The sequence below is a fragment of the Ranitomeya imitator genome, chromosome 5 (assembly GCF_032444005.1).
Source record: "Ranitomeya imitator isolate aRanImi1 chromosome 5, aRanImi1.pri, whole genome shotgun sequence".
NCBI lineage: Eukaryota > Metazoa > Chordata > Amphibia > Anura > Dendrobatidae > Ranitomeya > Ranitomeya imitator.
The window spans coordinates 545,236,238-545,259,578 of NC_091286.1; the positions used below are offsets into that span (position 1 = coordinate 545,236,238).

The window sequence follows — 23,341 nt, forward strand, 5'->3', positions numbered from 1 at the left end:
GGTCTTCTAGGATTTTCATGTAGGGCTCATTAAATCAAGAGAGTCTGTTGTTCACCCACTCTCCTGTCTGTAGTTATTGCTACCAGGAAGGTGGTTTTCCAGGTGAGTTTGTCCATTTCTATTGACGACAATTGATCAAAAGGTGGGAGTGTGAGTCCTTTCAGGACTATATTGAGGTCCCAGGATGGAACTAGGTTCACAGCTCTTGGAGATATGCGGGATGCTTCTGTCATAAACCTTCTTATCTGTGGTCAGCTAAAGACTGGTCAAAATATAAGCTCAGGGCTGCCACTTGGACCTTGAGGGTTCTGGGTCTGAGACCCTTCTCCAGCACTTCCTGTAAAAAATCCAAGATTCTGGCTAAGTTCGGCCAGTGTGGGTTAGGCAGTTCGGGAGCACTCCATGTGATAAAGATCTTCCATATCCTCTGGTAGATGGAGTTGGTCACTGCCTTTCGGCTTTTTTTGTAGTGTCCTAATGACCTTATCTGATAGCACTCTGGTCCTCAGGATCGATAATTCAGAAGCCAGGCCTTCAGGTGTAATATCTCAGGATCCGGATGAAGTATTGGCTCTTGATAGAGAAGGTTCTTGACCGGAGGTAGTGCTATCGGTCCATCTACTCTTAGGTTGGTAAGGGTTCCGAACCAGCTTTTTTTGGGGCCAGAATGGAGCCACCAGGATTACCTTGACCCTTTCCCTCATTTTTTGTAGGACTCTTGGTAGAATCAGAAATGGAGGGAAGGCATAAGCCAGTTTGAATGTCCATGGTTGTGCTAACGCGTCTACACCTAGGCCGGGATTGGTTGGATATAGTGAATAATACTGGTCCACCTTTGTGTTCTGACCACTTGCGAACAGGTCCACCTCTGGCTGGCCCCACCTTCTGGTCAGTATCTGAAAGACCTCTGGGTCTAGACTCCATTCTCCTGGATGGATCTTTGTTCTGCTTAGGAAATCGGCCTGTATATTTATCGCCCTTTTATGTGTAGAGCCGACAGTGAGAGAAGGTGCTCTTCTGCCGACGAAAATATTCTGTCTGATATTGCTTTCAGATCTTCGTGTCTTGTACTTCCTTGATGGTGAAGGTGGACAATTGTTGTCATGTTGTCCGAGTATATTTTGACATGGGAATCCTGGACAAAAGTTACTGCTGCTCTGAGGACTTCCTCTACCGCTTTTAGTTCCCTGAAGTTTGAGGATTGATGGCTTATCTTGTTTGACCAGCATCCTTGTAGTATGTGTTGAGATACCATGGCTCCCCATCCTTTCCCGCTGGTGTCTACTCTAAGGGTACCGTCACACTGAAACGACGCTGCAGCGATACGACAACGATGTCGATCGCTGCAGCGTCGCTGTTTGGTCGCTGGAGAGCTGTCACACAGACAGCTCTCCAGCGACCAACGATCCCGAAGTCCCCTGGTAACCAGGGTAAACATTGGGTTACTAAGCGCAGGGCCGCACTTAGTAACCCGATGTTTACCCTGATTACCAGCGTAAACGTAAAAAAAAAAAACACTACATACTTACCTTCCATGTCTGTCCTCCGGCGCTCTGCTTTCCTCTGCACTGTCAGCGCCGGTCAGCCGGAAAGCAGAGCGGTGACGTCACCGCTGTGCTTTCCGGCTGGCCAACGCTCACAGCCAGTGCAGAGAAGCACAGCGCCGGAGGACAGACACGGAAGGTATGTAGTGTTTTTTTTTTTTTACGTTTACGCTGGTAACCAGGGTAAACATCGGGTTACTAAGCGCGGCCCTGCGCTTAGTAACCTGATGTTTACCCTGGTTACCAGTGAACACATCGCTGAATCGGCGTCACACACGCCGATTCAGCGATGTCAGCGGGAGATCCAGCGACGAAATAAAGTTTCAAACGATCTGCTACGACGTACGATTCTCAGCGGGGTCCCTGATCGCAGTAGCGTGTCAGACACAGCGAGATCGTAAGGATGTCGCTGGAACGTCACGGATCGTGCCGTCCTAGCGACCAAAGTGCCACTGTGTGACGGTACCCTTATAGTGATTACTGGATCTTGCGACCAGGGAACTCCTCTGACTAAGTTCTCCTTTTGTAGCTGTCAATGAGGACTTTACATGTGGTGGTATTCAGATCTTCTTGTCTAAAGATTCTGGGGATCCGTCCCAGTTTGCCAGGATATGAGTCTGATGTGTCCTGGTGTGGGCTTGTGCTCATGCTACCATCTGGATGCAGGATATCATGGATCCGAGAACCGACATGGCCCATCTTAATGATACTATTTCTTTGTCCCGCAACATCTTTATCTTTATTGTTAGCAAGATTTGTTTTTGTCTGGGCAAGAAAGATGTTTGGCTGTGTGAGTCTAGTAGGACTCCTAAAAATGTTTTTGTTGCTGCTGGAACCATATCTGATTTTTTGTGGTTCACTATCCAGCCTAGGGATGATAAGATCTGGACTGTCGTCTGAAGATGTTCTTGTAGCATTGGTACTGAGGGAGCCACTACCAAGAGGTCGTCGAGGTATGGGACTATGCATATACAGTACAGACCAAAAGTTTGGACACACCTCATTTAAAGATTTTTCTGTACTTTCAAGACTATGAAAATTGTAAATTCATACTGAAGGCATCAAAACTATGACTTAACACGTGGAATTATATACTTAACAAAAAAGTCTGAAACAACTGAAAATATGTCTTATATTCTAGGTTCTTCAAAGTAGCCACCTTTTGCTTTGATGACTGCTTTGCACACTCTTGATGAGCTTCAAGAGGTAGTCACTGGAAATGGTTTTCACATCACAGGTGTGCCCTATCAGGTTTAATAAGTAGGATTTCTTGCCTTATAAATGGGGTTGTGACCATCAGTTGTGTTGAGCAGAAGTCTGGTGGACACACAGCTGATAGTCCTACTGAATAGGCTGTTAGAATTTGTATTATGGCAAGAAAAAAGCAGCTAAGTAAAGAAAAAGGAGTGGCCATCATTACTTTAAGAAATGAAGGTCAGTCAGTCCGAAAAATTGGGAAAACTTTGAAAGTATCCCAAAGGGCAGTTGCAAAAACCATCAAGCGCTTCAAATAAACTTGCTCACATGAGGACCGCCCCAGGAAAGGAAGACCAAGAGTCACCTCTGCTTCTGAGGATAAGTTTATCCGAGTCACCAGCCTCAGAAATCACAGGTTAACAGCAGCTCAGATTAGAGACCAGGTCAATGCCACACAGATTTCTAGCAGCAGACACATCTCTACAACAACTGTTAAGAGGAGACTTTGTGCAGCAGGCCTTCATGGTAAAATAGCTGCTAGGAAATCAGTGGAAATCTGTGCTTTGGTCTGATGAGTCCAAATTTGAGATATTTGGTTCCAACCACCGTGTCTTTGTGCGACGCAGAAAAGGTGAACGAATGGACTCTACATGCCTGGTTCCCACCATGAGGCATAGAGGAGGAGGTGTGATGGTGCTTTGCTGGTGACACTCTTGGGGTTTTATTGAAAACTGAAGGCATACTGAACCAGCATGGCTACCACAGCATCTTGCAGCGGCATGCTATTCCATCCGGTTTGTGTTTAGTTGGACCATCATTTATTTTTCAACAGGTCAATGACCCCAAACACACCTCCAGGCTGTGTAAGGGCTATTTGACCAAGAAGGAGAGTGATGGGGTGCTACGCCAGATGACCTGACCTCCACAGTCACCAGACCTGAACCCAATCGAGATGGTTAGGGGTGAGCTGGACCACAGAGTGAAGGCAAAAGGGCCAACAAGTGCTAAGCATCTCTGGGAACTCCTTCAAGATTGTTGGAAGACCATTCCCGGTGACTACCTCTTGAAGCTCATCAAGAGAATGCCAAGAGTGTGCAAAGCAGTCATCAAAGCAAAAGGTGGCTACTTTGAAGAACCTAGAATATAAGACATAATTTCAGTTGTTTCACACTTTTTTGTTAAGTATATCATTACACATGTGTTAATTCATAGTTTTGATGCCTTGAGTGTGAATGTACAATTTTCATAGTCATGAAAATACAGAAAAATCTTTAAATGAGGTGTGTCCAAACTTTTGGTCTGTACTGTATGTTGACCTCTATGTAGGCCATAGCCTCGGACATGATCTTTGTGAAGATCCTTGGGGCTGAGGATAGTCCAAATGGGAGGACGTTGAACTGGAAATGGTCTAAGTCTTTTCCCCTGGCGACTGCAAACCTTAGGAATCTTTGATAAGTTGGATGGATTGGGACGTGATAATATGCGTCCTATAGATCTATAGTCACCATGACGAAATCCTGTCCTATCAGAGGTATTGATGACCTGACGTATTCCATCTTGAATTTTCTGTACGCTACATATCGATTCAGGGGCTTCAGGCTTATTATGACTTGATGAGACCCTTTTTTAAAAATCAGGAATAGGTTTGAATAATGTCCCCTGTTCCTTTCGTTCTCTGGGACTATGGAGATTACATTGGCGGTTAATAGGTCTTCTATTTCCGCTATCAGAGAGGACTGTAGCCGTGGCGTGGATAGACATGTTGTTTTTATTGTTCTTTGAGGATATGAGACAAACTCTATCTTTATCCCTTCTCTGACTGATCTTAAGGTACTATCACACTAGACGATATCGCTAGCGATCCGTGACGTTGCAGCGTCCTCGCTAGCGATATCGTCCAGTGTGACAGGCAGCAGCGATCAGGCCCCTGCTGGGAGATCGCTGGTCGGGGAAGAAAGTCCAGAACTTTATTTCGTCGCTGGACTCCCCGTAGACATCGCTGAATCGGCGTGTGTGACACCGATTCAGCGATGTCTTCGCTGGTAACCAGGGTAAACATCGGGTAACTAAGCGCAGGGCCGCGCTTAGTAACCCGATGTTTACCCTGGTTACCATCCTAAAAGTAAAAAAACAAACACTACATACTTACCTACAGCCGTCTGTCCTCCAGCGCTGTGCTCTGCACTCCTCCTGCTCTGGCTGTGAGCGTCGGTCAGCCGGAAAGCAGAGCGGTGACGTCACCGCTCTGCTTACTGGCTGCCCGGCGCTCACAGCCAGACCAGAGAAGCAGAGCGCCGAGGACAGACGGCTGTAGGTAAGTATGTAACGTTTGTTTTTTTACTTTTTAGGATGGTAACCAGGGTAAACATCGGGTTACTAAGCGCGGCCCTGCGCTTAGTTACCCGATGTTTACCCTGGTTACCGGGGACCTCGGGATCGTTGGTCGCTGGAGAGCTGTCTGTGTGACAGCTCTCCAGCGACCAAACAGCGACGCTGCAGCGATCCGGATCGTTGTCGGTATCGCTGCAGCGTCGCTATGTGTGACGGTACCTTTAGGGTCCATTGATCTGAGCAGATTTTTTGCCAGTACTGGAGGAAGTTTGAGATGCGACCCCCCATTGTGATGGCGTCATTGCTTTTTTGTTTCTGGGAGTGGAGAAGAAAAACATTCCTGTCTTTTCCCCCTTTTGGATAGCTCCAATGCCCCGACTTACCCTTCCCTTTCTACTGAGGAGTATGCTCTTTTTGAGAGCGGAAGGGTCTTTTCCTAGGCTCTGGTAATGTTTTCTTTTTGTATGAGGCCTTTTCTAATAGTTCGTCTAAGGCTGGACCAAACATATTTTTCCTTGAAGGGAATAGAGCACAACTTCATCTTCGAAGTCATATCCCCAGACCAAGATCTTAACCAGAGAGTGCTAGCCTCACTGAGTCTGATAACCCGGATGATCTTGCGGCCACTCTGACGGATTCTGCAGGGGCATCTGCTAGAAAGCCTGTCGCCTTCTGGAAGAGAGGTAGGGAAGCAAAACTATCTTCTCAGGGAGTACTTGAGGACAGGTGCTCCAGTTGTCCCAGCCAGCGGTACATTGATCTAGCCACACAGGTAGATACTGCATTGGTGTTCAATAAAGATGTCGACGTTTCCCATGACTTTCTTAGTAGTCCGTCCATCTTACGTTCCAGAGGGTCCTTCAACTGGGAGGCATTCTCAAATGGTAGTGTTGGTTTTTTTTAGCTACCTTAGCAATCTGGACGTCCACTCTTGGAATTTCCGACCAGCATGAAGCTGTCTCCCGTCTACCGGAAAGCTGTCCTTCATCTCTGCTGGGGTAGTCAGCCTTTTCTCTGGGAATTCCCATTCTTCTAGGACCAGGTCCCAGATATTCTTGAGGAGGAGAGGGGCTGAGAGCTTCAAGAGGCCTCCAGCCGAAGAATGCTCCCAGACCTTGCCCGAAGGTGCGGACTGGAGGTGGGTGTCCCGAGTCCAAAGGAGATGGGAGCAGCACTCGGGGAAGACAGAGTCTCAACAGAGAACCCTGACCAAAATTACTAATGACCTACTTACAGCCAAAGCTAATAGACCAGAGGTCCCCAACTCCAGTCCTCAAGGCCCACCAACATGTCATGTTTTCAGGATTTCCTTAGTCTTGCCCAGGTAATAATTGCATCACCTGTGCAATGCAAAGGAAATCCTGAAAACATGACCTGTTGGTGGGCCTTGAGGACTGGAGTTGGGGACCTCTGTAATAGACAATACTCTGTACTCCTCCTTTTAGACCTGTCCTCTGCTTTCGACACAGTTGACCACTGCCTCCTACTACAGATCCTCTCGTCTTTTGGCATCGAAGACCTTGCTCTATCCTGGATTTCCTCATACCTTTCCAACTGCACATTCAGCGTCTCCCACTCCCACACTACCTCCCTCCTCATCCCACCCTCTGTTGGAGGCCCCCAAGGCTCTGTTCTAGGACCCCTACTCTTCTCAATCAATACACTTGGCATGGGACAACTCAGTCTCATGGATTCCAGTACCACTTTATGCTAATGACACTCAGATCTCCCTTTCTGGCCCAGATGTCACCTCCCTGCTGTCCAGAATTCCAGAGTGTCTATCAGCCATATCCTCCTTCTCTCACTTCCTCAAACTCAATGTGGACAAATCTGAACTCATCATCTTTCCTCCATCTCATAGATCTTCGTTACCTGACCTATCTATTGCAATTAACAACATCACGCATCCCCCCGTACCGGAAGTCCACTGCCTCGGAGTAACCCTTTACTCTGCCTTGTCCTTCAAACCGCACATCCAAGCTCTTTCCACCTCCTGTCACCTTCAGCTCAAAAACATCTCCAGAAACAGTCCCTTCCTCAACCGTCAATCTACTAAAATGTTTGTGCATGCAATCATCATCTCCCGCCCTGACTACTGCAACATCTTTTTCTGTGGCCTCCCTGCTAACATCTTTGCACCTCTCCAGTCCATCCTTAACTCTGCTGCCCGACTAATTCATCTCTCTTCTCGCTACTCCTCCGCTTCCCCCTCTGCAAATCTCTTCAATGGCTCCCATTCCCTCAGCGTATCCAGTTCAAATTACTAATACTGACCTGCAAAGTCATCCATAACCTGCCTCCTCCATATATCTCTGAACTAATCTCCCGATATCTTCCCTCACATAATCTGCGGTGCTCCCAAGACCTCCTTCTCTCCTCCACACTTCTTCGCTCCTCACCCAACCGCCTCCAAGACTTCTCCTGAATAACCTCCATTCTCTGGAATTCTTTGCCCCAACACGTCCGACTATCAACCACATTCAGATACTTCAGACGGAACCTGAAAACCCAACTCTTCAGGAAAGGCTACAGCCTGCACTGACCCTGCTGCCTCCTCACCCACACCGGAGCTCCTGCAACCCTCAACCTATTGTCTCCTTCCCCACCATCCTGCAGAATGTAAGCCCGCAAGGGCAAGGTCCTCGCCCCTCTGTATCAGTCTGTAATGGTTAGTTTGCTTACTGTAAGTGATATCTGTAAATTGTATGTAACCCCTTCTCATGTACAGCACCATGGAATCAATGGTGCTATATAAATAAAAATAATAATAATAATAATAATAATAATAATAATAATAATAATAATAATAAAGAGAGGTAAGTCTGCTCCCCAGCTTAAGAAATGTTTTATCCTTGGTGACCGCTGCCAGCACAGTACACCTGGGATGACCTCTTCATCCCTAGTAGGGACAGGAAAGAACATTGAGGGAAGGATGAGGGAGGGGTTATTTAACCTCTTTGTCATTTCCTGTCCCTATTAGGAAAGTGGTAACATCCTCCAGGTATGCTCTCATGGGGGGATACTAGAGAAAATCTTATTAATTTAATGAATTAATAAACTTTTCATTTTACTCAGGTGTAGTGAAATATATATAAAAATATATGTGTGCAGTGAAATATGCTAGGTTCACATGTGTAACTTGCAGTGGTTTGGCATCTGCCCTGAAGGCTGCAGGTCTCACCAAGGTGTTAGTATGTATTATCCTGAGACAGCAGACTTTTGTCTGCAAGCTTGCCAGGGGGCATAGCTAGGACCAGGAAGGAGAGGAAGCGCTTCACACCTGGAAGAGAGATGTCAATTACAGCCTGACACTATCTGTTGGAAGCTTTTCACAAAGAATCTCAGAGAAAGTAATATATTAATTGGGGGCGCAGCCGTGGTCCAATCAAAAACAAGCAATTAGAATATCAACTTGAGCGGCTGGTCTAGAAATCTGACCTCCAGGGTGACTCTATAAATTAGGTTTGTATACATTAAAAAGGGGTTCACAGATTGAGGGGCTGCCTAAGCTGATGTGATCCAGTCCATATTCATCCCCCCTCAGGAAGCAGAAAGCAGACTGCAAAGTTAGGATTTCTGTAAGTTTTCTCCTGTTTATTTTATACTGTTTTGCATACCTGTATGTCTTATTACCATATTTTTATATCTTTCTTTACTGTCAGCACTGTACTTTTTGTATTAAAGCATAAAACTTCTAAAAGTTCTAAAGAATCCATAGCCTTAAACTGTATGATCCGTATGATTGACAGACAGTAGCAGTAATATTTCGGAGACTCATCGCCCGTGTGTTCGGCGAGTGGTGGCAGCGTGTATGAGCGGGTGTGTGGCCTGGGTCGGTGTGTGATTTATGCTGTAATGGGAGCAAAGGACAGAGGTTGAATGCAGGATTGAAAGAGGGGAGATAGATTTACCCTTGCAGGCGCAACCCCAAGTCACATGCTGAGAGCGGGTACGTGACAAATTAGTGACAGCACGGAGGGATCCGTGACATCGGGTTTTGCACTTTCTTTGTTTTTGGGTATCATGTCTAATACACAGTAGCATTTATCTAACCCGTCAAATTTTGAATAATAGTAAACCTAAACGGCTTGGTCCCTGGCGGGATCCAACTGGCTGATTGTTTTTGCAGACATGGAGGTCATTGCAATCATCGGCACTACCACGATCATCTCCCTGTGCCAAACTCCTCACATGCTGTCATCACTAATCACAGAATGATCTGATAGTTCCAGTCACAGCACTTTAACCCATGTCTGGTCTCAGCACATGCAGAAAAGGCCTGGTTGTGTAATGCAATCTGCTACTGTTGCAAATAGCACAGGCACAACTAACCCCATGCCAGCCTTCAGACATAACTGTAGTTTCGATTGCAGGAGAGCACCTGCAATCTGGACATACAGTTACGTCCATTTGCATGAAGTGCTTGATAGCATTTACATGAAAACATGCAGGGAAAAGGTGCAAGCCCACAATAAATTTCTGAGAAATCAGATACTCAGATTATCAAACGGAACTATCGTTGATGTTACCAAGGAACTTTAAATAAGAGACAAATCACACAAATGTAATAAAACAGTTTATAGTAGAAAATAAAAAAGGGTCCATGTGTCAGTCAATGAACATTTTCTAATCCTACATGCTGAATGTGCATTTCTGCACTGATCTCTTAAGTAATTTTTCACAACATACTCCACGTGTTCTCATTTACACTTGTACATATGCAGAAATAGAAAGTGGCATCCCTACTTCACAATTAGGATATCGTAATATATGGCAGGATTGTTGCAATAAATATTCTGCAAATAAAAATGTATTTCCCACATATGAATCTAGTTATAAAGCATACTAAAAAAAAAGAAAGGAGTACCAACCTACCCATAAAATAAAGTCAAATATTTATTAGTAATTAGTGCAGTTTTGTACTCCTTTCTTTTTTGTTTATTATCTCATTGCAGAGTATATTTTATGCCTGATTTTAACAGTGCTGGTTTTTATTAACCTTTCTGGGTATTTTTTACTCAGTTATACAGCATGCATGTACAAGTTCCTATTCAGATGTATGAAACAGTCACAGAAGATCCCATAACAAAACTGCAGTGAATTTAAAAAAAAAAAAAAAAAAAAAAAAAAAAAAAGACTTCTTCATTGTATTTCCCCGATGTAAAGTCTTTTATCACTGGAAGCAGATAGAACTGTAAAGAAACCAAAACAAAAGAATATAAGGTTTTTGGATTAGATACAATAGGTTATTATATTAACCCCTTCATGACCCAGCCTATTTTGACCTTAAAGACCTTGCCATTTTTTGCAATTCTGATCAGTGTCCCTTTATGAGGTGATAACTCGGGAACGCTTCAACGGATCCTAGCGATTCTGAGATTGTTTTCTCGTGACATATTGGGCTTCATGTTAGTGGTAAATTTAGGTCAATAAATTCTGTGTTTATTTGTGATAAAAACGGAAATTTGGCGAAAATTTTGCAATTTTCACATTTTGAATTTTTATTTTGTTAAACCAGAGAGTTATGTGACACAAAATAGTTAATACATAACATTTCCCACATGTATACTTTACATCAGCACAATTTTGGAAACAAAATTTTTTTTGCTAGGAAGTTATAAGGGTTAAAATTTGACCAGCGATTTCTCATTTTTACAACAAAATTTACAAAACCATTTTTTTTAGGGACCACCTCACATTTGAAGTCAGTTTGAGGGGTCTATATGGCTGAAAATACCCAAAAGTGACACCATTCTAAAAACTGCACCCCTCAAGGTGCACAAAACCACATTCAAGAAGTTTATTAACCCTTCAGGTGCTTCACAGCAGCAGAAGCAACAAGAAAGGAAAACATGAACATTTAACTTTTTAGTCACAAAAATTATCTTTTAGCAACAATTTTTTTATTTTCCCAATGGTAAAAGGAGAAACTGAACCACGAAAGTTGTTGTCCAATTTGTCCTGAGTACGCTGATACCTCATATGTGGGGGTAAACCACTGTTTGGGCACACCACTGTTTGGGCACACGGCAGGGCTTGGAAGGGAAGGAGCGCCATTTGACTTTTTGAATGAAAAATTGGCTGCACTCTTTAGCGGACACCATGTCACATTTGGAGAGCCCCCGTGTGCCTAAAAATTGGAGCTCCCCCACAAGTGACCCCATTTTGGAAACTAGACGCCCCAGGGAACTTATCTAGATGCATAGTGAGCACTTTGAACCCCCAGGTGCTTCACAAATTGATCCGTAAAAATGAAAAAGTACTTTTTTTTTTTTTTTTTCACAAAAAAATTCTTTTAGCCTCAATTTTTTCATTTTCACATGGGCAACAGGATAAAATGGATCCTAAAATTTGTTGGGCAATTTCTCCTGAATACACCGATACCTCACATGTGGGGGTAAACCACTGTTTGGGCACATGGTAAGGCTCGGGAGGGAAGGAGCGCCATTTGACTTTTTGAATGAAAAATTATCTCCATCGTTAGCGGACACCATGTCGCGTTTGGAGAGACCCTGTGTGCCTAAATATTGGAGCTCCCCCACAAGTGACCCCATTTTGGAAACTGGACCCCCCAAGGAACTTCTCTAGATGCCTAGTGAGCACTTTAAACCTTCAGGTGCTTCACAAATTGATCCGTAAAAATGAAAAAGTACTTTTTTCACACAAAATTTTTTTCGCCTCAATTTTTTCATTTTCACATGGGCAATAGGATTAAATAGATCCTAAAATTTGTTGGGCAATTTCTCCCGAGTACGCAGATACCTCATATGTGGGGGTAAACCACTGTTTGGGCACACGGCAGGGCTCGGAAGGGAAGGCGCGCCTTTTGACTTTTTAAATGGAAAATTAGCTCCAATTGTTAGCGGACACCATGTCGCGTTTGGACAGCCCCTGTGTGCCTATGCATTGGAGCTCCCCCCCAAATGACCCCATTTTGGAAACTAGACCCCCCAAGGAACTTATCTAGATACATACTGAGCACTTTAAACCCCCAGGTGCTTCACAGAAGTTTATAACGCAGAGCCATGAAAATAAAAAATAATTTTTCTTTCCTCAAAAATGATTTTTTAGCCTGGAATTTCCTATTTTGCCAACGATAATAGGAGAAATTGGACCACAAATTTTGTTGTCCAGTTTGTTCTGAGTACGCAGATACCCCATATGTGGGGGTAAACCACTGTTTGGGCGCACAGCAGGGCTCAGAAAGGAAGGCACGCCATTTGGCTTTTTAAATGGAAAATTAGTTCCAATCATTAGCGGACACCATGTCGCGTTTGGAGAGCCCCTGTGTGCCTAAACATTGGAGATCCCCCACAAATGACCCCATTTTGGAAACTAGACCCCCAAAGGAACTAATCTAGATGTGTGGTGAGCACTTTAAACCCTCAAGTGCTTCACAGAAGTTTATAACGCAAAGCCATGAAAATAAAAAAAAAAATTTCTTTTCTCAAAAATGATTTTTTAGCCCGCAATTTTTTATTTTCCCAAGGGTAACAGGAGAAATTTGACCCCAAAAGTTGTTGTCCAGTTTCTCCTGAGTACGCTGATACCCCATATGTGGTATGAACAGTAGAAAACCCCCACAAGTGACCCCATTTTGGAAACTAGACCCCGAAAGGAACTTATCTAGATGTGAGGTGAGCACTTTGAACCCCCAAGTGCTTCACAGACGTTTATAACAGAGCAGTGAAAATAATAAATACGTTTTCTTTCCTCAAAAATAATTTTTTAGCCCAGAATTTTTAAATTTTCCCAAGGGTAACAGGAGAAATTTGACCCCAATATTTGTTGTCCAGTTTCTCCCGAGTACAGTGATACCCCATATGTGGGGGTAAACTACTGTTTGGGCACATGCCGGGGCTCGGAAGTGAAGTAGTGACGTTTTGAAATGCAGACTTTGATGAAATGCTCTACGGGCGTCACGTTGCGTTTGCAGAGCCCCTGATGTGGCTAAACAGTAGAAACCCCCCACAAGTGACCCTATTTTGGAAACTAGACCCCGAAAGGAACTTATCTAGATATGTGGTGAGCACTTTGAACCCCCAAGTGCTTCACAGAAGTTTATAATGCAGAGCCGTGAAAATACGTACGCTAGTCACCTGGTAGCAGTGTTTTTTCAGGAGCCATGACAGCACAACGAGAGAGGGGATCCGCCCTTCAGGGACAGGAAACCTCAGACATAAAAGGGCGGCACTTCACTCCCCCGCCAGTTGGTTTACAGAGTATGAAAGGACCTTCTAGGTTAGTAGCACAAACAATATTAATATATGGTACAATTCACCCAGTGAATAAACTTAGGAATTTCTCTAAAGGAAGTGTTGAACCCATAAACAAAGAGGGTAGGGAATATAAGGGTGCTGTCATGGCTCCTGAAAAAACACTGCTACCAGGTGAGTAGCGTACGTATTTATTCAGTCGCCATGACAGCACAACGAGAGACTTTCAGAGAAGTGAAAAGGTGACTAGGGAGGGATAATAGCTTCCAGCACCCTTCTCCCAAACGTGAGGTCGGAGGAGCCACCTAGATCTAATCTATAGTGTCTAAGAAAGGTGGATGGAGAAGACCATATGGCCGCCTTACAGATGTCCTCAATCGATACTTCTGCTCTCTCAGCCCAGGATGTGGCTACCGCACGAGTGGAGTGAGCCTTTATACCTTCTGGAATCTCCACGCCACCTGCGGTATAAGCAAGAGATATCGCCTCCCTAATCCATCTGGCTAGGGTATTTTTTGATACTCTAAGTCCCTTCCTAACCCCCTGGTAGGATAAAAATAATGCGTGGTCTTTTTTCCAGGTGTCTGTTACTGAAATGTATTTAAGAAGGCACCTACGTACGTCCAAACAATGAAATCTCTGCTCCTTATTGTTAGAGGGATTAGGACAAAATGAAGGTAGGATCACCTCCTGGGATCTATGAAATTTTGAGGCAACCTTTGGAAGATAAAGAGGGTCAGGACTCATCACCACTCTATCTTCCAAAAATTGCATATATGGACGTTGCCTGGATAATGCCTGAAGATCACTAACCCTTCTTGCCGATGTAAGAGCAACTAAGAGGGCTGTTTTGACCGACAGGATCTTGATCGGGACAGAGTCAATAGGCTCGAACGGAGCTTGTGTTAGAGCTGAGAGCACAAGATTTAGGTCCCATGGAACTATTCTCTGTTTAATAACCGGCCTGGATCTGGTGACCGCTTTGAAAAACCTTGTTATCCAGTGATTACTGGCTATGTTGGAATTATATAGTGCCCCTAGAGCTGAAACCTGAACTCTAAGGGTGCTGGTGGCTAAGCCTAACTCTAGGCCCTTCTGTAAAAATTCTAGGATCTGAGCAATATCAGGTTTTTGATCGATTTGTGCTCCTGAACTTGATAGGAACTTCCTCCATACCCTAACATAAATGCTAGTCGTGGAGGCTTTCCTACTTTTAAGTAGAGTATTTACAAGATTCTGGGAGAATCCCTTTCCTTTCAGAAGTGACCTCTCAAGTTCCACGCTGTCAGGTGCAAGTTGGTTACTCGTGGATGGAAGACTAGACCCTGGGAAAGGAGGTCCGGTATTTCTGGGAGGATCCATGGTTGGGAAATGGACATGCTTCTCAACCATGGGAACCAAGACCTTCTGGGCCAGAATGGGGCTATTAAAACCACTCGGGCTCCGTCTTCCCGAATTTTCCTCAGAACTATAGGAATGAGATTCAGAGGAGGGAAAGCGTAGGCGAGATTGAAATTCCAGGGGATCAGAAGAGCGTCGACTGCGTACGGGTTGTCCCTTGGGTCTAGGGAACAGAATTGATGGAGTTTCTTGTTTCCTCGACTGGCAAACAGATCTATCTCTGGACATCCCCACAACCGCACGATCTGATTGAAGACAGACGGTTTTAGAGACCAGTCCCCTTGTTTGAGCTCGTTGCGGCTTAAGTAATCGGCCATGGTATTTAGATTTCCCTTTATATGAAGGGCCGTAAGGGAGAGCAGGTGATTTTCGGCCATCTGAAAGATATGATTTGTAACGTTCATTAATGACCTAGACCGTGTACCTCCTTGGTGGTTCACATAAGCAACGGTCACCTGGTTGTCAGAGAGTATCCTAACATGTCTACCCTGCAGAGGTATAAGGAACCTATCTAAGGCGCGTTCCACCGCCATCAATTCCTTCAGATTGGAGGACGTGTCTCGCTCAGAATGGGACCACAGACCCTGAATGCAATTGCCCTCCCAGTGTGCTCCCCACCCCGTGGGGCTAGCATCCGTTGTTATTACCCGTGATATCTGATATGTCCAAGGTACCCCTTTACGCAGATTAGGGATGTGTGTCCACCACCTTAGTGAACCCGTGGCCTCTACAGATAGGGAAATTTTTTTGTCAAGGTTAGCGCCCAGACGCCGAAAATTATGCAGAACATCCCATTGCAGAGCCCTGGAGTGAAACTGTGCCCACATCACCGCCGGAAAACAAGAAGTAAGTGAACCTAAGAGTGACATAGCACTTCTTAGGGAAACTACGGGATTACTAATTGCTCTGGAGGCCAGCCGGTGAATAGTATCAACTTTTGAGTCTGGCAGGCGACATTCCTGCTGAGCTGAATCCACAGTAAGACCCAAGAACTGCTGTGATGTTGAGGGCTGAAGACGCGACTTTTTGAGATTGATAATCCATCCTAAGTTGTGTAACGCCGCCATCACTTTCCCCAACTGTTCTTTACAGTGTACCTCTGAGCGCCCAACGATCAATAAATCATCCAGATAGGGAATTATTAGTATATTTTGCTCATGAAGGTGTGCCATAACCTCCACCATAATCTTAGTGAACACCCGAGGTGCGACTGCAACACCAAAGGGGAGTGCCCGATATTGAAAGTGCTCCACTGTGCCGGCAAGAGAAATCGCCACCCTGAGAAAGCGCTGATGAGTTGCATGTATCGGGACATGATAATAGGCGTCTTTCAGATCTAAGACAACCATGAAGCAATTGTGAAAAAGAAGCTTTATTGCCGACTTCACAGATTCCATTTTAAAGGATGGGACCAGCAGGAATACATTCAGGCCCTTCAGATTGATGATGGTACGATAAGATCCATCTGGCTTCTTTACCAGGAATAAAGGGGAGTAAAACCCCGTACCTTGTTCCTCCGTAGGTACTTTAACGAGAACCCCCTTTTTTTTGGAGATCTCGAACCTCTGACTCCAACGCCAACTGTTCTGCGGGAGAAGAACGGATAGGAGTTAATTTGAATTTTTCCAGGGGGGTATGGTGGAATTGGAACTTTAGCCCCTCTTTAATGATACTGAGTATCCATGGACTATTGGTGATTTTTACCCAGGCTGGGTAGAAGGCCAAAAGCCTACCGCCCACCTGGGCCGCCAGTCATTGATGCTTTTTAGAGTCTCTAGAAGAGTTAAACATGTAACCTCTACCTCTTCTCCTGTAAGAGTTGTATCTGGTCGATTCTCTATTTGAATCCCTGTCCGATCTTCGGCGATATGGCCCTCCTCTATTATAGTCCCGTCTATAGAAGGGTCTTGTTAGGAGAGGGAATCGCTTCTTACTGTCACCTGCTTTTTCTAGAAGCTCATCCAGCACTGGGCCAAACAAATGAACCCCCTCACAGGGGATGCCACATAGTTTTGATCTGGCCTGCAAGTCTCCTGGCCAGCATTTTATCCAAAGAGCCCTACGGGCCGCATTGGACAGTGCTGATGACCTTGCCGCTAGCCTAACAGAATCGGCTGACGCATCCGCAAGGAAGGCTGCTGCATCCTGAATCATAGACATAGATGATAGGATCTCGCTCCTAGGAACCTTATCCTTGAGCTGGTCTTCTAGATTACCCAGCCATACCATCAACGACCGGGCAGTGCAGGTGGCCGCAATCGCTGGTCTCAGGGAACCCGCTGATGTTTCCCAAGCTCCTTTAAGGAATACCTCAGCTTTCCCATCAAGCGGGTCTTTTAGGCTCCCCAGATCCTCAAACGGAAGAGACGTCTTTTTACATGCTTTAGCCACCGCCGCATCCAGTTTCGGGACCTTGTCTCAGGAGGAAGAAGCTTCTTCCTCAAAGGGATATCTTCTTTTGAACGCTGGTGGGAGAGACCCCTTCCTTTCGGGTTTTTTCCATTCTCTCGTAATCAGAGACTTAACTTTATCAACTACGGGAAATACTCTTCTGGATTTGCGATCTATGCCTTTAAACATTATATCCTGGATGGAACATTCCGCCTGGGTCTCCTCAATGCCCATAGTGCTATTGACAGCTTTGACTAAGTGGTTAACCCTGTCCAGTGATAGACAGGTTCGACTAGATTCCACGTCCTCTGATGATGATGACGGATGAGAATCCGAACTCACACCACCCGTGTCTGAATCCACATCCGATGCTGGGGATAATATCTCCTTCCTCTTTTTTGAAACGGTCTTCTGAGACCTTATGGAATCTCTGACCTCCTGTCTAACCAGATCCCTAAGAGTAGACGTAAGGTCAGGGGTCTCGTCCTCAATTAATTGTTGAATGCAGATGCTGCACAATTTCTTTTTATGTCCATCCGGAAGAGGTTCCGTACAGATGGCACACTCTCTATGTTTGGATTTGGACACAGATTTCCTCCCCTAATAAGGAGAGAGGGAATACAAGGAGGGACAGCTATCAGAAATGTACTTTCACGAAGCTCACTTACCCATCCCTGCAGTGAATGGTACCGTGATCGGGGGGTCCTTCTTAGCCGGAGATTCCTTACGGCCAGAGGACTTAGTTGACTTCTGAGTTTCTTTGGCTCTACCAGCGCGACTACTGCCACTAGAACGCCGCTGGGAGCTGCTCAAAGGTTGTTCAGGTAACTGCTGCTGCTCACCGCCCAGCTGCGGTGTTCCTTCCAGAGACTCCATTCCAAGATGGTGGACAGGAACAATGTTGAGGCCTCAGTGCAGCGTTTAAATCTATCCCCCTGGGTACCACCCCCGGATGGGGGGTCAGCAGGGACATCCCTCGGTGCACCGCTAATTGGTACTGCCCCCGCTAGCGCCCGTAGAGCGCCAGACACCCTGAGGCCAAAATCCCCCCCTGCGACGCCGGGCGCCGCCATTAGCCAGGATAAGACGCTACCGCGCATGCGCGGCCGCGTCATCGCCCCGCGCCGCACCCGCGTCATCAGGACACGCCCCTTCCGGACGCGGCCGCGGCGCTGAGAGCAGACGCGCCGAACAAGGACGGCAGCACTCACCTAGCCACCGCAGACCCCAGCAGCAGCGGCGGACCGACCCCAGAAGCTCCGGCAGATGCGCACCATTGGGCCTCACGTACCAGGTGAACAGCGGCACCACAGAAGTCAAGCCCCCCGCTTAGGGCTGCTTCCTCCTGCTGTCACCTACACAGACAGTCCCCCTGCCGTGTGGTGCTTCCATCCCCCTGATCAGGCCGAGGTAGGGGACCCCCGCTACCTGCATCGGCCTGTCAGGAGTGGGATAGCTTCTATCTTCAACCCTCTTCTCTGGGCCTGTCTGAAGAGGTTCCACTGTCAGGGACAGGAAACCAACTGGCGGGGGAGTGAAGTGCCGCCCTTTTATGTCTGAGGTTTCCTGTCCCTGAAGGGCGGATCCCCTCTCTCGTTGTGCTGTCATGGCGACTGAATAAATAATAAATACGTTTTCTTTCCTCAAAAATAATTTTTAGCCCAGAATTTTTTATTTTCCCAAGGGTTACAGGAGAAATTGGACCCCAAAAGTTGTTGTCCAGTTTCTCCTGAGTACGCTGATACCTGATGTGTGGGGGTAAACCACTGTTTGGGCACACGTCGGGGCTCAGAAGGGAAGTAGTGACTTTTGAAATGCAAACTTTGATGGAATGGTCTGCGGACATTACGTTGCGTTTGCAGAGCCCCTGGTGTGCCTGAACAGTAGAAACCCCCCACAAGTGACCCCATTTTGTAAACTAGACCCCCCCAAGGAACTTATCTAGATATGTGGTGAGCACTTTGAACCCCCAAATGCTTCACAGACGTTTACAACGCAGAGCCGTGAAAATAAAAAATCATTTTTCTTTCCTCAAAAATGATGTTTTAGCAAGCAATTTTTTATTTTCTCAAGGGTAACAGGAGAAATTGGACCCCAGTAATTGTTGCGCAGTTTGTCCTGAGTATGCTGGTACCCCATATGTGGGGGTAAACCACTGTTTGGGCACACGTCGGGGCTCGGAATTGAGGGAGCACCATTTGACTTTTTGAATATAAGATTGGCTGAAATCAATGGTGGCGCCATGTTGCGTTTGGAGACCCCCTGATGTGCCTAAACAGTGGAAACCCCTCAATTCTAACTCCAACACACCCCTAACCCTTATCCCAACTGTAGCCGTAACCCTAATCACAACCCTAACCCCAACACACCCCTAACCCTAATTCCAACCCAACCCTAAGGCTATGTGCCCACGTTGCGGATTCGTGTGAGATTTTTCAGCATCATTTTTGAAAAATCTGCGGGTAAAAGGCACTGCGTTTTACCTGCGGATTTACCGCGGATTGCCAGTGTTTTTTGTGCGGATTTCACCTGCGGATTCCTATTGAGGAACAGGTGTAAAACGCTGCGGAATCCGCACAAAGAATTGACATGCTGCGGAAAATACAACGCAGCATTTCCGCGCGGTATTTTCCGCACCATGGGCACAGCGGATTTGGTTTTCCATATGTTTACATGGTACTGTAAACCTGATGGAACTCTGCTGCGGATCCGCAGCGGCCAATCCGCTGCGGATCCGCAGCCAAATCCGCACCGTGTGCACATAGCCCAATTCTAAAGGTATGTGCACACGCTGCGGAAAACGCTGCGGATCCGCAGCAGTTTCCCATGAGTTTACAGTTCAATGTAAACCTATGGGAAACAAAAATCGCTGTACACATGCTGCGGAAAAACTGCACGGAAACGCAGGGGTTAACATTCCGCAGCATGTCACTTCTTTCTGCGGATTCCGCAGCGGTTTTACAACTGCTCCAATAGAAAATCGCAGTTGTAAAACCGCAGTGAAATGCGCAGAAAAACGGCGGTAAATCCGCGATAAATCCACAGCGGTTTAGCACTGCGGATTTATGAAATCCGCAGCGGAAAAATCCGCAGAGGACCAGAATACGTGTGCACATTCCTATCCCTAACCCTACCCCTACCCCTAACCCTAGTTCTAACTCCAACCTTAGTGGGGAAAAAAAAAAAATTCTTTATTTTATTATTGTCCCTACCTATGGGGGTGACAAAGGGGGGGGGGGGGTCATTTATTGTTTTTTTTATTTTGATCACTGTGAGGTTTTTTCACAGTGATCAAAATTCACTCTGGAACGAATCTGCCGGCCGGCAGATTCGGCGGGCGCACTGCGCATGCGCCCGCCATTTTGGAAGATGGCGGCGCCCAGGAAGGAAGACGGACGGACCCCGGGAGGCTCGGTAAGTATAAGGGGGGGGGGGGGGGGGGGTAGGAGATCAGGGCACGGGGGGGGGGGAGGCGTCGGAGCACGGGGAGGAGGGATCGGAGCATGGGGGGTGGATCGGTGTGCGGGCGGGTGGATCGCAGTGCGGGGGGGGGGGGGGGGGGTGGATCGGTGTGCAGGGGGGGGTGGATTGGAGCACGGGTGGAGCGGACAGGAGGACGGGGTTGCGGAGCACAGGACGGAGGGGAGCGGACCACAGATCGGAGGGCTGGGGGGGCGATCGGTGGGGTGGGGGCACATAAGTGTTTCCAGCCATGACCGATGATATTGCAGCATCGGCCATGGCTGGATTGTAATATTTCACCAGTTTTTTTAGGTGAAATATTACAAATCGATCTGATTGGCTGTTGAAAGTGAAACTGCCAATCAGAGCGATCGTAGCCACGGGGGGGGGGGGTGAAGCCACCCCCCCTGGGCTAAAGTACAACTCCTCCTGTCCCTGCACGCCGGGTGAAATTACAGTTAACCCTTTCACCCGGCCTGCAGGAACGCGATTCTGCCATGACGCATACGCTGCGTCATGGGTCGGAATGGCACCGACTTTCATGACGCAGCGTATGCGTCAAAGGTCGGGAAGGGGTTAATGGTGAAGTTAACTGCCCACATACATTCCAAGGCCAACCAAGTTGACTTCTGCCATCTGCCTTTTTTTTTTTTTTTGTTTAAACCCTAAAGTTCCTTAAAATAATTTGTAATGTACAAGAGTTATATCACCATGAAAGAGGTAACAGACCAAGTTCCTCTATACAGGTCACAACTTTGAGGTGACATTGGTAGGAGGCATGTTATTTCTCATTATACACACGTCACTTGCTGCAAAACCTCCTCAACCTGATCCTTTGTCTGCCCCAATTGTATTTTCATTCTCTGTAGTGGTTTTAACACATCGCTAATAAATGCCACAGCTGCTAAACAACATCTTGGGAAAGAAAGCAGGGGTACACATTAGTGCAGTCTGCTAATTTTGGTTCTTCTCCTAATCTGTACAATCAGAAGTTGAACTAGGCTTTGGAATCTAACATCTACAACCTGATTTTCTCCCTATAACCCCCCTTCAAGCAAGCTTTGCTCCCATGAGGGTCTCAACTGATGAGGTGCCATATTCTGTAATGCACGTTTCTTACTTTTTTCCTTGGTTTTATTTGTTCATTGTTAAAAATGTTAATTGTCAAGACAAACAACTTTAAAGTTGTTCTGCTCACCATCTGCCAATACCTTAGGGTACCGTCACACAGTGCCATTTTGATCGCTACGACGGTACGATTCGTGACGTTCCAGCGATATCCATACGATATCGCTGTGTCTGACACGCAGCAGCGATCAGGGACCCTGCTGAGAATCGTACGTCGTAGCAGATCGTTTGGAACATTCTTTCGTCGCTGGATCTCCAGCTGTCATCGCTGGATCGGTGTGTGTGACACCGATCCAGCGATGCGTTCGCTTGTAACCAGGGTAAACATCGGGTTACTAAGCACAGGGCTGCGCTTAGTAACCCGATGTTTATCCTGGTTGCCATCGTAAATGTAAAAAAAAAAAAAAAAAAAAAAACACTACATACTTACATTCCGGTCTCCGTCAGGTCCCTTGCTGTCTGCTTCCCGCACTGACTGACTGCCAGCCGTAAAGTGAAAGCAGAGCACAGCGCGCTGTGCTGTGCTTTCACTTTACGGCCGGCAGTCAGTCAGTGCGGGAAGCAGACGGCAAGGGACAGACACCGGAATGTAAGTATGTAGTGTTTGGTTTTTTTTACGCTGGTAACCAGGGTAAACATCGGGTTACTAAGCGCGGCCCTGCGCTTAGTAACCCGATGTTTACCCTGGTTACCCGGGGACCTCGGCATCGTTGGTCGCTGGAGAGCTGTCTGTGTGACAGCTCTCCAGCGACCACACAACGACTTACCAACGATCACGGCCAGGTCGTATCGCTGGTCGTGATCGTTGGTAAATCGTATAGTGTAACGGTACCCTTAGTGTGTCTTTCTGAGTCTGTCAAATAGTTATCAATTACCCTAATTACATCTGTCCATAAATATGAAATATTTCTGCATTTCTACTTCCGTTTTATATATTGCCTAACCAGAACAAGCTGCTATTTTGGTGCTAGCATAATATGCCCATTTCCATGCCTGCGACAGATACTAATTGATTTGTGTCTGTGACCTCAATTAAAATCTCTACTTGTAATATTTGATAAATGTACATCATCTCGTATATGAAGACAGATAAAAAAAAATTATAAAACCCAAGAGTAAATGAACCTCTGGTTTGGAGGAGCACTTGCAGATATAGTAATTCCTTAACAGATTAGCAATTGCTCAATATACTCTGAATAACTAATTCTCCTGCTGCAAACTGGCATAGGAAAACATATTCCTAGCAATTCCGGTTTCCTCCCACACTTTAAAGACATACTGATAGGGAAATTAGATTGCGAACCCCAATGGGGACAGTGATGATAATGTATAAAGCGCTGCGGAATAAGATGGCGCTACATAAGCAAAAGCATAATAAATCATAATTGCCACAGCGGCCTTACAGCAACATATAAACAGCGCTTTATAGCTCAGTCTATAGTTTTTTAATAAGCTGCAAGGAAACCAATAGGTCAGCTATGGAGTAAGCTGCAAGAGCAATTTTACTACTGATAGCAATATAAGGCCATGTTCACACTTTGCGGCGTCCCTCTGCGGGTTCTCCCGCAGCGGATTTGATAAATCTGCAGGGCAAAACAACTGCAGTTCTCCCTGCAGATTTATCGCGGTTTGTTCCGCGGTTTCCGCTGCGGGTTTCCGCCTATACTATTG

At 46.1% G+C, this 23,341-nt stretch overlaps 1 protein-coding gene across 1 annotated transcript in view; it reads right to left on the reverse strand.

The window, feature by feature from the left end:
• Nucleotides 1-9,635: 9,635 nt before the first annotated feature.
• Nucleotides 9,636-23,341, reverse strand: part of SNRNP40 (small nuclear ribonucleoprotein U5 subunit 40) — a 72,356-nt gene continuing 58,650 nt past the window's right edge. Inside the window, exon 10 of the mRNA XM_069727611.1 lies at nucleotides 9,636-10,264. Coding sequence (XP_069583712.1) covers nucleotides 10,215-10,264 — 50 coding nt within the window. The 3' untranslated portion in view covers nucleotides 9,636-10,214. The remainder of the gene's footprint in view (nucleotides 10,265-23,341) is intronic.